This window comes from Anastrepha obliqua, chromosome 1 (assembly GCF_027943255.1).
Source record: "Anastrepha obliqua isolate idAnaObli1 chromosome 1, idAnaObli1_1.0, whole genome shotgun sequence".
In the NCBI taxonomy this organism is placed as follows: domain Eukaryota; kingdom Metazoa; phylum Arthropoda; class Insecta; order Diptera; family Tephritidae; genus Anastrepha; species Anastrepha obliqua.
The window spans coordinates 63,852,423-63,867,782 of record NC_072892.1 but is presented as its reverse complement, the minus strand read 5'-3'; the positions used below and the strand labels follow the sequence as shown (position 1 = coordinate 63,867,782).

Genomic DNA, 15,360 nt, shown 5'->3' with positions numbered 1-15,360 from the left:
CTTTGAGTAGTTGCAGCAGTGCTCTTCCTCAAGTATAAAAGGCCTGTTCATTTTTGCTAATTAGTCCCCATGCGGAATGTAGTTGCTGTACGAATGTTCTTGCAACACAGTGGTGCTCTTAATTGTATACTCAATGGTGTATACGATTCTAAAATCATTGATATGAATTGCTTTAGAAAATGTTATGGCTTTTAGGGACCAGTGAGTGTGGATATGGACATGAATGTTTAGGCCAAAGTTCATGTGTTCTCCTATGTTGATGCGTGGGGTATGCGGATTCTATGGGCTTAATTAAGAGATTTGGGAATGTTTTTCCGTCATAGTTTTGTTTCTATGTGGGATAATTGAGTAGTTGTTGTTCTCGTAAGTTGCGGGAGGTTTTTTTGTTTTGTTTGATGAAATTTAGTGGATGCGGCTACCTAACTGCTATCTTTGAACACCATCTGGTAAGTTCAATTTTGTATCACTTCAGAGACACCAGCTCGAGTTTCCAATGCTCCTTGTAGTAATTATTATCAACACGAGTAAAAGTACAGTCCATTTTTAGCTTCAATTTCATGTAAGACTTTTAATTTTCGTAACTGGATGTAATGAAAATCACGCGAATAGTATCTGGATGTAATGCAAACAAGAAATTTTAGCTTGAAAGGCTTCTGGGGTAAAACAATCTGTCCTAAGGCAGCGAAAAATTAGGACTGATTTCGGAGGTAGTCTATAGGATCGAACACTGGTCGGCAACGCGGTCTATACCACGGACGAAGAAGATATCTCATGGGTATCCACAGTGCCTAAGTATCAGACTTCAAAATATCACGCTGCTCCAAATACCAAATCGGATGATAGTCCATCAAAGAGGCCTGCGGTGGACAAACCCCGGGGAAAGAAGGTAATCTGGCCCAGTCAAGTTTCTTGAGAAGTTGAGCAAACGTAACCTAGGTTCTTTTTCCACACGGGATAAGGCGCTGAAAAACAAGCATGCATACAGCGTCCGAACATACGAGAAGCAGCAGGCTTTGCGTATGACGGTAGTTGAATGCGGAGTTTTCAAACAAGAGCCAGTCCGAAAAAGATGAGTCAGACTGCACCTCCCCTGCGAAAATCGGAACAGCTCTTGAATTTCAATGTCTCAGTTCGAGCAAAGGCTTCGAAAACGGAGACTGCACTCGACTTGAGGAATAAGGCAGCCACGCCATCAAAAATACAGAGATCCAATGACACCCAGGCGTCTGAGAACAAGCGGCTGAAACCATCTTCAAGTTTAAACTCACCGCCAGAGCTACAAGTAGCCATTGTCGACCGTGGTGAGGCGGAAGATAAAATCACAAACGAGGAATGGCTACTGGTGGAAGATGAATTAAGGAAATTGACTCTTACAGAGATCAAACAAGGCTGCAATAAAAATATAGTGCTGTTTGATGGTGTCAAATGGCGCAAGGGCGTCAATGTGGTTTGATGTAGCAACAAGGAGTCTTTGGAGATTGTTGCTGCTTGCATTCGCAGCCTTGGAGAACTATGGCCAGGAGGCAAATTAGATGTGGTACCATTAACAGATGTACCCTTACGAACGACAGTGAAGCTGTCGTTCCACTAATGGAGGACGAAACCACCCTCTCACTGAAATAAACACAAGAGCAGCAATGAAACCACAATTTGCCTCACTGTAGAGTGGCAACGGAGGACTTGCTGCTTTTTATGGAGGAGGAGCGAGTGTGGGGGGGGTCCTTATACAAGAACAATGGATCGTGCAGGGAAAAGTCGCTGGCCTTGACAAGTCACGCTACTGGTTCTTACTACTCAAGGTAATATAAGAAGTTGCATCTTGGTTAGGATAAACTTAAATGACAAATTAATTAATATATTTCTATTCTCGCAGTTTTGCAACGCAGATCTGAGAACGGCAGTATGTGAGCAGAGCGGAGGCCCTAACCTCCTGCCCACATTAACATACCAGCCTTTTGAAGACCCGGCATTGCCATCATTCGACATGAGGCAGCAGCGACATTAATGATTCATGTGATTCCCAAAATAGATCTGAAAAAAGAGTACAAAATACGCACGGGATTGGGATTGTACTCAGAACAATTATCTTTAAATTGTTTCTTTAGATTCCTAAACCGGTGTAGCGTCTTCCAAGTCGAGATCTACGCAATAGACAAAGCAACAAAATCGATGACAGTAATGGCAAGCCTTACCATTTTTGTTGATAGTCAAGCAAGATGTGTTAAAGCATGCAGAAGATCGCTCTCGCTCATCCAACAAGACAACACCACACTTTGTTGGTGTTATAACGGGTCACTTTACTATTAGCACCTTAGCCAGTAGAATCCGTGAACCTCACAATGACTTCTACAGGAGTTGTGGAGATGAAGAAGAAATTGAGTCTATGCTTAAGACTTAACATAACTAAACTTCAATCTTCTAAGCATTGCCATGTTGATTCACACACTCTTGCCACCATAACAAAGAATTACTTTTATCGAAAATCAATTTCGGACTTCGTATTTACAGATATTGAGAAAAGGAAAATATTAAAATACTAACCGCTCCTTACCATGGGGCCGTATGAAAGAGTATCCTCCCGTTGTCGACAGCGCCAAAAAAACCTGTTCTTGCCGAAGCCGGATTACCGGATACATCCCACAGAATCAAGCACAACACAATAATGCTTTCACTCAAACTTCTTTACTACAGAAACAAAGTCTTACTTGTACTGGTAAGGTCAGCGCTGCAACAACATAAAAATAGCCGCAAGCCGTCCGCCATACAACGACAAGCTGAACTAATTTACTAATTTAGTGCCACATCAGGCGCGATTTTGACATCAATTCCAGTTTTTTCGCCAGGCTTGAATCCAAAAGCTCTTTTTATGGCAGATTTGCTAAGATATCCCAAAGAGTTCACCTCCTCAAATGAGTGCGTCCAACATTTCCATGCAACCGTTTCTCCATTAAAAAAATGAAAGGGAGTTCATTTATACAGACGGATCTAAAACATACACCAGCACCTCTTTTGCAGTCACAAACCAGCTTGGTGTTACCATCTCAGTCGGTGCTTTCCCATCCTGCTGCTCGATATTTGTAGCGGAGGCAGCTACATTGCTCCAAGTGGTACTTTATGCTTTCGACAAAGGCGTCAAAGTCATGTTGTTGTTTTTGTAGTTGCATAAACATTTCCCGTGCATATACGAGGAATGCTGCCCAAGTGACAGTCCTTGGCCGGATATAAGCCCGGGTCGTTCCGATTACGTAGAACCGTGATAAATCAGTAATGGAAGCTAATATTTTGAACCATTTTAACGAAACCCCATGAATCATCGTAATACGAAATAATATGTTATTAAATAAAAATGCCTTAAGAGGTACAGGGTCATGTCGGAATACAAAGCAACGTGTACACTTATTCTATATTTAAAGAAGCTGCTCAAGAACCCCTACATTTCGGTTCACATTTTACTACCAAAGATATTCGGAAAATGATAAAAAAATCTTTCACCAATACAAAAAGCGCTGTACAAGGGGGGTTAAGTTTCAAGAGCCGGTGTTGATTTTGAATAAAATATAATGTTTTTAGGAAATTATTGTCATTTCTCTTTATTATGATAATATTGGTATGGCTCAATTACGCATAGAACAAAATATCGGCCAAATGGCTGCCGCGGCCTCGGCGGCAAACCTCCATCCGATGGTGAAAATTTTCGATGACGCTGAGGCATAATTGAGGTTCTATGCCATTAATGTGCCGAATCATCTCATCTTGGATTATCTTTTGCCCAAATGCGGCACTTCTGCTTATTGATGAATCCACTGAGGTAAAAATGTGCCTCATCACTGAAGATGATTTTCTTCGAAAATTGCTCATTCACTGTTGTCACTGCCACCATTCTGACCACTGACGACGCTTAAAATGATCAAGAGGCTTTAGTTCTTGAGTCAATTGCACCCTGTAAGCGTGTAAATGCAAGTCTTTTATGCATAATGTTCTTAAACGACGAGCGTGAGAGGTGCAATTGTTGGGCACGATGACGAGTTGTGGTGGACGGCTTTTCAACCACACTATCGCGAACAGCAGCAATATTTTCTGCAGTACAAGCTGTTCGAGCATGCGCTGGTGTTTTCACATCTCCTACAGACCCGGTTTGCTCAAAATTTTGCACAATTTTTCCGATTGTACGCACATTTGGACGATTAAATTGACCGAAAAATCACGAAGTGCGCGATATGCATTTTGATTTGAACGCCCGTTTTCATAATAAGCCTGAATAACTTTAACGCGTTGCTCGAAAAATGTCAACTGAAATGCAGAAAAAACTTGACGTTTAGGTGTGGTTCACATTCAACATCGGTCCTTGAAATTGAACCACCTTTTAGATCATGTCCTAGGATGGCTCTCAATACACTTACAGATATAATTCCGGTTGATCTCCATGCCAAAAAGATGGCTGCCACGAGTGCATTTTGGTTAAATGAAGCAGGTCGCTGGAGGGACATAATTTATGGCAACGCCAGTGTTCGAAGAGGACTGTCTACATCGTCTCGACGGTAACATTCCATCTCAGGAGAAACACTATAGATACTGTAGTCTATACAACTGGCTCTAAAATGGATTGTGGAGTTGGATCAGGTATATATGCTCATAAACTTAGAACTGAAAAGGGCTTAAACTTAGAACTAGGCGGGCGTACTGGCATTTGGGGAAGGTTGTAGGTTACTAATCGTAGATTTATTTTTAAATGCAATATCGCTATTCGTTCGGATATCCAAGTTGGAATGCAGATACTGGATTTGGCTAAAACAACCTTTAAACTGGTGGAACAAAGTAGGAATAGCTTTACCACTTTGAGTAAAAATCACGACTTTTACTTAATCTTGGTCCCAGGACATCGGAACATTAAGCTTAAAGGGGTAGGCTCAGGAAAGCTTGATTGTGTCATCTTTACATCGCGAGCTGCTTGCTCCAAGGCTGAAATAAATAGGAAGTTTTGAGCTGTGTGACAAGATCGTTGCTGGCCACGCCAGGGAAATGGATGTCAGAAACATTGATTATTTTTCGCTTGTATCTCAGAATGTTACTTCACTTAGTTAAGGCTATTAAAACCGACTATTTCGTGATTACTGAGTACTTTTATTAGTGTATTTTTTATTTTCTTTAGTACTACAACAGGAACTAGAAATAAGAGTTGTAAATGTTGACATTTCAAAGCTCTACTCCAAAGAATGGAGCTGGGCTGGTCGAATAGTAATATAATTTCGGTCAGTACCTCTAAGATGGCAACCCATATTGGATTTAGCTTTTAGTGAAGCCAACAATATTTTTGATATGCGAGTATATTCGTTATATGATTTAAAATTAAAGATAGAAAAAAAGTGAGAATTGAGAACCGACGAACCGAACTGAACTGCTTGCCAGTGATTTACTTACTGAGATGTGATGTATTTGGTTTTATTTTATAAAAGCTTTGTATCTGCCTGCGTCGGAAGTAGCACTGCTCGACCATGAAAACCAAAATTGTTACCACGCACATTATACCATATCCCAACCAAATGCTTTTTAGGTCCTCCACTTTCATTGCTCTGAACTCATTCTTTCGGCTTAAGTCCATGAAACTCAAACGTCCTGCATTGATCAATTCCAGAAACGCTGACTGAGTCCAATACTCCGTTAGACCCGATTGCGCAGTTTCTAAAATCATTTCATGTACAATTTCCGTAAATATCGAATTATTTTGTATTGGAAAACATAGCAGAATGTTACGGAATAAGCACAAATCGAGGCGCATACGAAAAAGAGGAGTGGTGAAAAATTTCTGTTGTTCCTTGAAGATTCCCCCTTTAGTGGTAGGTATCATGTAAATATATTTCGTGTCGAAGGCATCACGAGTATTTAGGAATGTTTGATAATCGGTTTCTATCTGAAACATAGGAATATATTTTCTCAACTCTTCTTGCGAAATGATATCATTGAAGTCTTGCTTAAGAATATAAACTTTCCAGTTTGAGTGGAGAATGTCGTCGAATGTGTTGAGGGATCGCTCTTTCGGAGCTCTTGTCCAATAAGAGCCAAAATGTGAATTATACGAGGTGGTTAGCAGAATACCGAAAAAATAAATTTGTAGATAAATGAAACGTATAAGGAAGGGCGCGCCACATATCTCTCGAACAGACTGACCCAGTACACCGCGAAAACAAGCGCCATGTAGAAAGAAATGCAAAATATCCGGTTTATTGCCATGCCGCCAGAGTGCACAACTTAGCACTGAGGAAATAACGACGAGTGTCACCATCATCAGTATGAAGATGAGTCCATCGAAGGCGATCCAAAAGAATTCAGAATTCGGTATATCTGGCTCTACCGGCGCCCAAGCGCACCAGTTTGTCTGCTCGTAAGGATAAGTGAAACCATCGGAGGAAAAATGATCAGGTGAGAACGTATAGGTGGGCGCTGCCGAAATCTCCACAGTATTGTTACGTACGGCAGCAATCAGATCTCGTGCCGATATGAGTTCGGTGTATGAGGAGGTAGCTAATGGCTCGTAGAGCGAAAAGTTATGCTTACGCGCGAAATTCTTGAAGAAGTTACCAGCAGAACCGCCCACTATTCTCTGACCATTATAATTATATACAATAATGCGTGGCTCGGAGCCGCCTATTATATAGGGCAGTTTGTAGCCGTGTAAGTTATCCAGGCGATAGGGGTAGATGGGACCTTGGTACAACATATCGGCGTTTAAAGTTTTATACTCAAGCGCGAATACAGGAAAATGTGTGTAGCTGTAGAATTGAGCTGTGAGCTGAAAAATTGTTGGAAACGATGTATAAATGAAGCTGAGAGTACTACATCGAATCGCCACAAACTTCCTTACCTTATAATCGCTGCAGAGCGCTGCCACATTAATCATTTTGCTTTGCCAACAAAATTGAAAAAGCTGCTGTAGAAAAGTGTCATCACAAGTCGCCGTTGTGTCTTTGTTGTTTATTAGAAATAACACCTTCGATTGTCTGCGATGATCCAAACTGGCCACCAGGGCGTTGAGCAATCCAGTCTGTGATGCGAGCGTCTCCTCCAAGTATACTACCACCATCAGGGTGTCGCTGAAGTGCTGCCTCAACCCAAAAGTGCTCAATTCGTTGAAGAGAATAACTGGGACTACCAGATCTGTCATTAAGTTTTGCACAAATTGCGTCTCATAATCCACGTCCAGTCTGAAGCTGTTAGAAGCTCTCTTTGCTTGATTCCTACTTCCTAAATCTCCTTTCGTGGATGTTCTGAATGCTGCGAAGGCAGTTATATTGCGATTACGTGCGAATACCATCTGGTCATAGTTGTGGAAACGTCGCACATCCTGCAAGAAGTTCACCACAGTGTAGTCAGACAAATTTAATTGAATGCCAGCACAACTGACTACGTGTGTAATTAAGAACAATACGAGGGTGCCGCCAAAAAGCTGAATGCGTTCCATTCTCGCCGCGTTGTAGGTTTGTGTTGCTAATTTGAGTTTGGTTTGCTCTTTTATTGACTTTGAGCAGCTGCAGCACTGCTCTTCTTGAAGTATAACGGGTCTATTCGTTTCTGCTAATTAATTCCCAAGCGGAATGCAGTTGTTGTACATATGTGTTGCAAGAAATGGTGCAGTTTAATCGTATAGTTTTTGTGGTGGATACGATTCTAAAAGCATTGATTTATTTTGGTTTTGAAAATGTTATGGTTTTTAGGGGCCAGTGAGGGTGAATATGCGCATGAATGTTCAGGCCAAAGTTCATGTGTTCTCCTATGTTGATGCGTGGGTTAATGGATTCTATGGGCTTAATTAAGCGATTGGGGAATGTTTTTCCGTTATAGTGTTGTTTCTATTTGAGATAATTGATTAGTTGTTGCACCCGTAAGTAACAGAAGGTTTGTTTTGTTTTCATTTCATGACATTAACTGTTTTTCATGAACACCATCATGTACGCTCAATTTTGTATCACTTCAGAGACAGCGACTCGAGTTTCCAATGCTCCTTGTGGTAATTATTACCAACACGAGTCAAAGTACTCGAGGTATGATTGCGCGTGCTAGTGTCTGTTTCAGGTTAAACTGTTTTCTTTATTCAGGTCATTTCTCACCTTTAGTTGCAAGTAAGGTTTTTCATTTTCATAACTGGATGTCATTTTTAATAGGATATTCAAATCGCGTTGAAGCTTCACTTTCGGAAAGCCGAATCCACACAGAAATACGCACAAATTTCCAGTTCCCCAAACTCCACCCGACAGCGAAGTTCAAAACTGATTTAGCAAATTGGGAATATTTCCAACAGGAGTGTATGAAAAACTTCGGTACGTGGAGTTTTAAAAATGTCAATCATGAAGCTTAAAAAATAACTAAGGTCATCAGATCAGCCGCCAACAAATCCATACCACAAACCAAGCCCTCCCTTATTAAAAATCAAGTGCCTTGGTGGAATCGCAATCTCCAACAACTACGAAACCAGAAACAAAAGTGCTGGCGTATCTTCAAGTCTTCCCAAACTATTTCTAATCTCATCGAATTCAAAAAAGCGAATTCAGTTTTTAGAAAGCAACTAAGGGAATCCAAGAGAACTACTTTTCAAGAGTTTACTTCAAAAGTAAAACCACTTTGCTCCACTTACAAGATATGGTCCAATATCAAATCGTTGACTGGCACTCCACCTTCACGTATCCGATTCAATAGGTCAAATAATTCTTTAATCTCCAATCCCGTTGAAATTGCAACAGCTTTCGCTGATACATGGTCCAACCTCTCTAAAGACTGTAACTTCTCTAATGAATATATATTAAAAAAATCAGAAATGTTAAAATTAAATTATACCCCAACATCTCCCTATGGTTCAGCCAGTTACCTGGAAGTAGACATTTCCTTTACCGAGCTGGAATTTGCGATCTCCCACGCCAAAGGTGAAATACCAGGAATTGACCGTATCTCCTACCCCATGATCAAAAACCTACCATTCAATGGGAAGAGAAAATTAATTGAACTTTACAACATAATGCTTGAAAAAGGCTTCTATCCTCACACTTGGCTCAATGCCCCATGACTTGTTGTCCCACAATTCCTTCCTTTTAAGACGAATATTCTCGCGCAAACGCTTTAAAACGTCTAAATAATATTCAGCGTTAACCGATTTTGCGACTTGTGCGATTTTCAAGCACAATTTCCTTTACTTTTCCGATGTTTTCGTCGTTTACTGATGTTGCTGGACGACGTTCATGAGGCAAGTTTTCAACCGATGTACGGCCCTCTTTGAACGATTTGTACCACTGGAAAACACGTGCACGCGATAGAGCAGAGTCCACATAGGTTGTCTGCAACATTTTTAAGGCGTCTGAAGCTGAAATTTTGTTGGAATAACAAAATTTCAAACAAATTCTTTGAATTTCCACCGTTAAATTCGAAGAACACATTAGAGCTTGACTTGTTTACAGTAGCACAGAAAACAAACTATGTGACATATCACGCTGAAATTTGCCATGTAAGCTTATAACAGTCCCACCAAAAAACAAAAAATTTATTTTTGCCATATGTCATCCGCGGACCGTTTTATTGATAACGTCTCGTTCATATTTGAGCAGAAGTATCTCGCTCAAAAGATATATTTTTCAAAACCCTTATAGACATATATAGATGGGGTATTAGATTATGGCCTGCCAATCTACGGATGGTGTGCCAAAAGCAATCTCCAAAAGATATATTCACCATACCACTCAGCAGTGCGCCGCAGTCTTAATGCGTTTCCAACTTCACCAACCAGAGCCATACTAGCTGAAGCCGGATTCTCCTCCTTAGAAGAAAGAGTAAAGGAAACCACGCTGAAATTGGTCCCCCGCCTAATGAATACAACAAATTATGTACTATTTAATTGTTTTAAAAACATTTTAACCCACAAGCGGCTGTATAAACAAATATCCGCCCTAAGGCGCAGCGCAGCATTTTCCAAAAAATTAGATATTCTGCCTCCGAAAACTTGTAACAAACCAAGGATGACGTGGTGGATCTTTAATAAATCAGCCATAAACGTTTGCCTACATCAGTATAAAAAGGCCGCAACTAGTCCTGAAGTTTACAGAGCTCTATTTCGCGAACAATTTGAAAAGTATACTCAAGACAACTGGAGCTTCATCTACACAGATGGATCCAAAACCAATAATGTTGCCACATTCGCCGTAGTTTCCAAGGCAGGGTTAATCATATCAGGTGGTTGGCTTTTCGGTGGAACCTCAGTCTTCACAGCCGAAGCACTGGCAATCAAAATTGCTATTGAATATGCGACAAAACTGAAGGGGAATTTCGTAATATGCACAGACAGTTTATCATGCTTGAGTGGACTCCAAAGCGTAAACAGCCCCAGTAGTCTAATTAAAAATATTAAAGCAGCACTAAATACTCATCATAAAAAAATCAACTTATTATGGGTTCCGGGTCATGCTGGGATCCCAGGTAACGAGGCAGCAGATGCGGCCGCCAAAAAAATGTATCTCCAACCCTGCCTTACTTTTGCAACATTTGAAAAACACGATTCGATTAGGACCGTTGCAGCATATATTCAAAGTGAGAAAGATAAGAATTGGAAAGAATTTTCATCCTGGTACAGCAAAGTTAACCCATCAGGACAAAAGCCCCACTTTCCAAATAATAACACTCGGAGCCAAACCACTACCTTTATACAGTTACGTATTGGGCACATCCTCTTGACACACGAACACCTCCTCACAGGGAAACCCAAAAACACATGTCCTTGGTGTGGATCACTTTCCACGGTCGACCACTTACTAGATGAATGCCCCAATCTCCGAAGCCACAGGATCAAAATAGTTGGCGACATTAAACCCTCCGAACTTCTTAAAAAACCTTCTTCTGAAAACATTCACAAAATATATAACTTTCTGAAACAATGTAAGTCAATAAAGATTATGCTATGAAGCAGTTATATTGCGATTGCGTGCGAATACCACCTGGTCATAGTTGTGTAAACGGCGTACATCCTGCAGAAAGTTCACCGCTGTGTAGTTTGACAAAGCGAATTGAATGCGAGCGCAATTGCCTGTGCAAGCAGGCCGTGCAAAAGCTGAGAGTCTGTCATTCTCTCCGAGCCGACGGTTTGTATTGACAATTGGACTTGGCTGTACGCTTTTATTGACATTCCAGAGACATTACAGAGCCGCTGTTAATTGATCCCCAAGTGGGATGTTTTTACAGTACATTTGCATGCATGAAGTGGTGGCCTTTAATTTGAGTTACGTGGTTGGCAGCTTGAGCCCGTATTTTTTCGTAGGTGAAATTAGTTTTATGGAATTGTGAGTGAGAATATGTGACCGACGCTGCATATGTTTTGCTGTTCCCTCACACATATTTTTCCACTTTCCATTGTACTGAGTATTCTATGTGTCCCCCATATGACGATAAGATCTGACATTGTTAGGGTTTTCACCATTTTATTCTTTTCTGACAGAAAAACTGATTTTCGAACAGTGAGCGCAGCGAGTGTCGTGCAGATGATGAACGTTTGAATAAGGAAATTTAATGGTGGCATTTTTAGCCAATCGCTGTTAGTCCATCTAATTGACTCTCTAACTTTTTCCTATAAATTTATTCAGAAATTCGACGGTTGCATAGTGTAACATGTGTATTTCAAAGATATCCAAATATTTTATCTTCAGAACATACCGATTTTGCTGAAATTATTTTCTGCACTCTACTTTTATTTGGGAAAGGAGAAAAGTGTAGAAGGATAGGAGATTGCTTACTGCCACGCCTATCTGTCTCGTGAATGGAAATAATAACTCTCGTCTTACAGTAAAAGCATAAAAAAAATAAATAAATAATAAGATCGTGAATTTTACCGCCTGACCACCTCAATTCCCACAAAACAGCCAGCCTTTTGCAATGCATTGGATACTCCTTGACGACGTATGGATTTTTCGAAGGTAAAGTTAAACAGTTCTTCTTATCAAAGAACTTCTTTTCCTTTACCTGCTGTTTGTCTCGTAATTTCTCAAAATAAAAGATAGGTTTAAGAAAAAAAATTTTTTTTTCCAAAAATATGTTAATTTTTTGTTGTTGAAAATTAAAAAAAAAAGACAAAATCCTTCCTCTTTTATTTAAAATTGATGAAAAAATTCTTTTTGAAGAACATTTTTAAGAAACATGCCAATTTTTTTTTTGGTTTTTTCATTTATAGCTGGTACTTTGCTTAGTAATCCCTGAAAGTTTTATAATAGGAATCCCATAACTTTTTCAGTAATATTCAAACACAGAAAATACAGTGAAAAATCTGCACAAAATTCTGCTCTGCCCGTTTGCAAATCGATCGAAGCATCGTCGTTCTATGAAAGGAGATAAGCGAAGAAGGCTTGGGATTTAGTGTGCTGAGGTAAGTTCCATGCCCCAATGATCGATCTTCAATGTCAAAACGTTGGTTGGCAGAAGCCTCACTGTTGAGCAGCCTGTAAAAGATCTGAATGGTAACATTCGAATTACTGAGGAAGAACAACTTCTTCGGTGGAAGGAGCGTTTCTTGGCAGTACTCAGCAAAGCAGCTTGCAACGATAATATTGAAATAAATTCGAGAAGAAAAATGTCCCCCCTAAATCTGGCTGAAATACAGTAAAGCAATTACCGAAAGCAATTACCGAATGGCAGGACTGCCGACATTTGTGGTATAGCTGCTGAGGTCTACAAAAATCACATCGCCCAATCCGCGGAAAGCCTATCTCCCATTACAACAGCTCTCAGCGAACAAGAATCTTTCCCGCGAGAATGGAAATAGGGAATAGGCCTTAAAAACTGCAACAATTGGAAGGGCATTTGCGTGCTCCCCGCAGTAGTTAAAGTTATAGCGCGTATAATTCTCAGTCAGCTAAAACACCACCTGGAAGGAATTATCAGCTTCTACCAGGCCTATTTTCGCAGTGATTCTTCCTGTGCCGACCAAATAAACAGCCTCAGAATCATCATCGAGTCATGTGGTGAATTTAAATCTAACCTACATCTACTGATTGTCGACTTTGAAAAAGCCTTTGACAGTGTCAAGTGGGACATCATCTGGGCTGCGCTGATGAGAAGAGGTATCCCCGAAAAACTTGTTGCACTTATAAGGGAAAGCTACAGTGACGCAAGTTGCTACGTCCTGTTGGACCCCTTTTACGTGTTAAGTGGTGTGCGACAAGGGTGCATCACCAAATCTCTTTCTTCTTGTCATCGAAGACGTCTTGAGCGCTGCCTTTAGTAACAAAAACCAGCAGAGGGGATCCAATGCCGTTGCATCTCAATGACACCATATCGGAACCACTGATAGTGGGTGTCCAAAAATTCACAACCGTTGACTAATTCTCTTACCTTGGCTGCATAGTCACCGCGGATAGCGATTTCGAGGTGGATGTCGAATATAGAATTAACAAAGCTAAATAATCTTTCGGCATACTCGCTCCTTTGTGGCAAAGCAACACTATCAGCCTTCACACTAAGCTGCGCATCTTCCACTCGAACGTCAAATCTATTCTATTATATGGTCACCACCTGGAAAGTAACTGCGAAGCTCACGAAGCGCCTGCAAACTTTTATATAACGTTGCCTTCGTCATATTTTGCGAATTTTCTGGCCCCGGGCGCAAGCCAACCAGATCGACGTTGCATCAGAAAACAAAAAGGAAATGGCAATGGATTGGCCACACGTTAAGAAAAAATAAAGACAGTTTCGCTCAACAAGCGCTTCACTGAAGTCCAGTTGAGCAAACTGGTAGGGGAATTGGCAGACCACGTACCATATGGCGCCGCTCAATGAAGTCAGAAGCGAAGCTGAAATGAATTCTCTTGGATTATCGGCGCACGAACTAAGTTCCCTAGCATGAAACCGTGTCTATTGGAAACCTCTTTATTATTAAATCTACCAACTTTATTCTAAATGCTTTTGACTACACGTGTTGCATTGAGAGCCAACGCCTCTAAAACCTTGATTAATTATCGTATTTCCCGTACTAGTTAAAATATTTTTCATGTAGGAACTAGCAGGCTTACTACGCGACCCAGAATTGGCAAATCATTACTCAAGTCTGTGATAGAATTCACCTCATTGGGGAAAATGTGGTCATTTACGGGTAAAAAAGCTTTGACGCATAAGTATGCACTGATGTGCTCAACGTTATTCTGCACTTACTTCCTGTAGACCTTCAGGTTAAATCCATTGCTGCTCAGAGCGCTATTATGTTGAAGTAGATTGGCCTCTAAAGACAATCCTGTAGCATCCTTCTCTGTTCCTCGCACTGATCTCTCCATCCGCAAACTGGGATTTGAGGGTTGTGCTAGGGCTATCTTTCCGAGCAGGCAAGACTGGAAAGAGGGGAGAGTTGGCACGGATATAGATACCTCTGTTTTCACCGACGGACCCAAGATGGAATCTGGAGTGGGAGCAGGGGTTTTCTCTAAATCATCCAGCATTTTGGCCTCCTTTAAACTGCCGAAAACGAGCAGTGTTTTTCAAGCAGAGGTCTTCGCGATTCTGCAGGCATGCAAAATGCTTCGGGATCGCTGTTGGGACGGAGACATTAATATTTTTTCCGATAGCCAAGCTGCGATCAAGGCTCTGTCGTCGCCGTATTGCAGCTCTCTTCTGGTGAACTCCTGTAAGGAACGAACGAGCAAGAAACATTTCCCTTATCTGGGCACAGGAATATAGTGGGAAATGAAATTGCCGACGAGCTTGCCAGGAAGGGGTCGACAGAGAAGGGGTCGACAGAGAAGGGGTCGACAGAACTGGTTTCAGCTGTCCCCCTCTCAGACATCGGTGTCCCATTGTCCGTTGTTAAAGGAAAACTACACAATTTAAAAAACAAAAAACGCAGGACAGATGAAGATCTGTCTCATCTTGTGCTATTTCGAAAACACTATGACCCCAATACGATAGAAACATAACGCTTAAGGTGATGGGAGTCCCCCGCCAATCAATTTTCAAACTCATTGCGGTGTTCACTGGTCACTGGGTCATCCCGTACAACCCCTATCGCAGAAGCTGTGGAGATCCTGCAGAGAAAGAGACTGTTGAACACTTTCTCTGCAAATATCCGGCTCTGGCAGCAAGGTGCCTGAGATTCCTAAGCGTGTCCTTTGCGGATGACTTGAAGAAATTCTCCAGCCTAGATCCCTTTTCTCTCCTCACTACATCAACAGTACTGGATGGCTGTAGAAGGTTTCTCTTCCCAAAATTTTTTTTCTTTGCACAGGTGGTGGTCCACATTATGGTATCAAAACGGCACGTAAGTGTACTTGAAGTGTGCCTGTGGTACTCTTGCCATTTTACCTACCTACTTACCTACGCACTGATGTCCATAGTTAACTAATCTAGTTAAGTGCC

General features: G+C 41.1%; 1 protein-coding gene across 1 annotated transcript; it reads right to left on the bottom strand.

Moving 5' to 3' along the window:
• Positions 1–5,410: 5,410 nt before the first annotated feature.
• Positions 5,411–7,456, bottom strand: LOC129253322 (uncharacterized). Its single transcript, XM_054891633.1, has 2 exons — positions 6,860–7,456; positions 5,411–6,787 (listed from the first exon to the last, which is right to left on the bottom strand). The coding sequence occupies exons 1-2, from the start codon at positions 7,454–7,456 to the stop codon at positions 5,411–5,413; spliced, it is 1,974 nt and encodes a 657-aa protein (XP_054747608.1).
• Positions 7,457–15,360: the final 7,904 nt, after the last annotated feature.

Bases quoted from the DNA above. Each gene is read 5' to 3' on its own strand.
- LOC129253322 (XM_054891633.1), bottom strand. From the start codon at position 7,456: ATGGAACGCATTCAGCTTTTTGGCGGCACCCTCGTATTGTTCTTAATT. The intron at 6,788-6,859 runs GTAAGGAAGTTT...ACAATTTTTCAG, and splicing joins CGCTCTGCAGCGATTATAAG to CTCACAGCTCAATTCTACAG.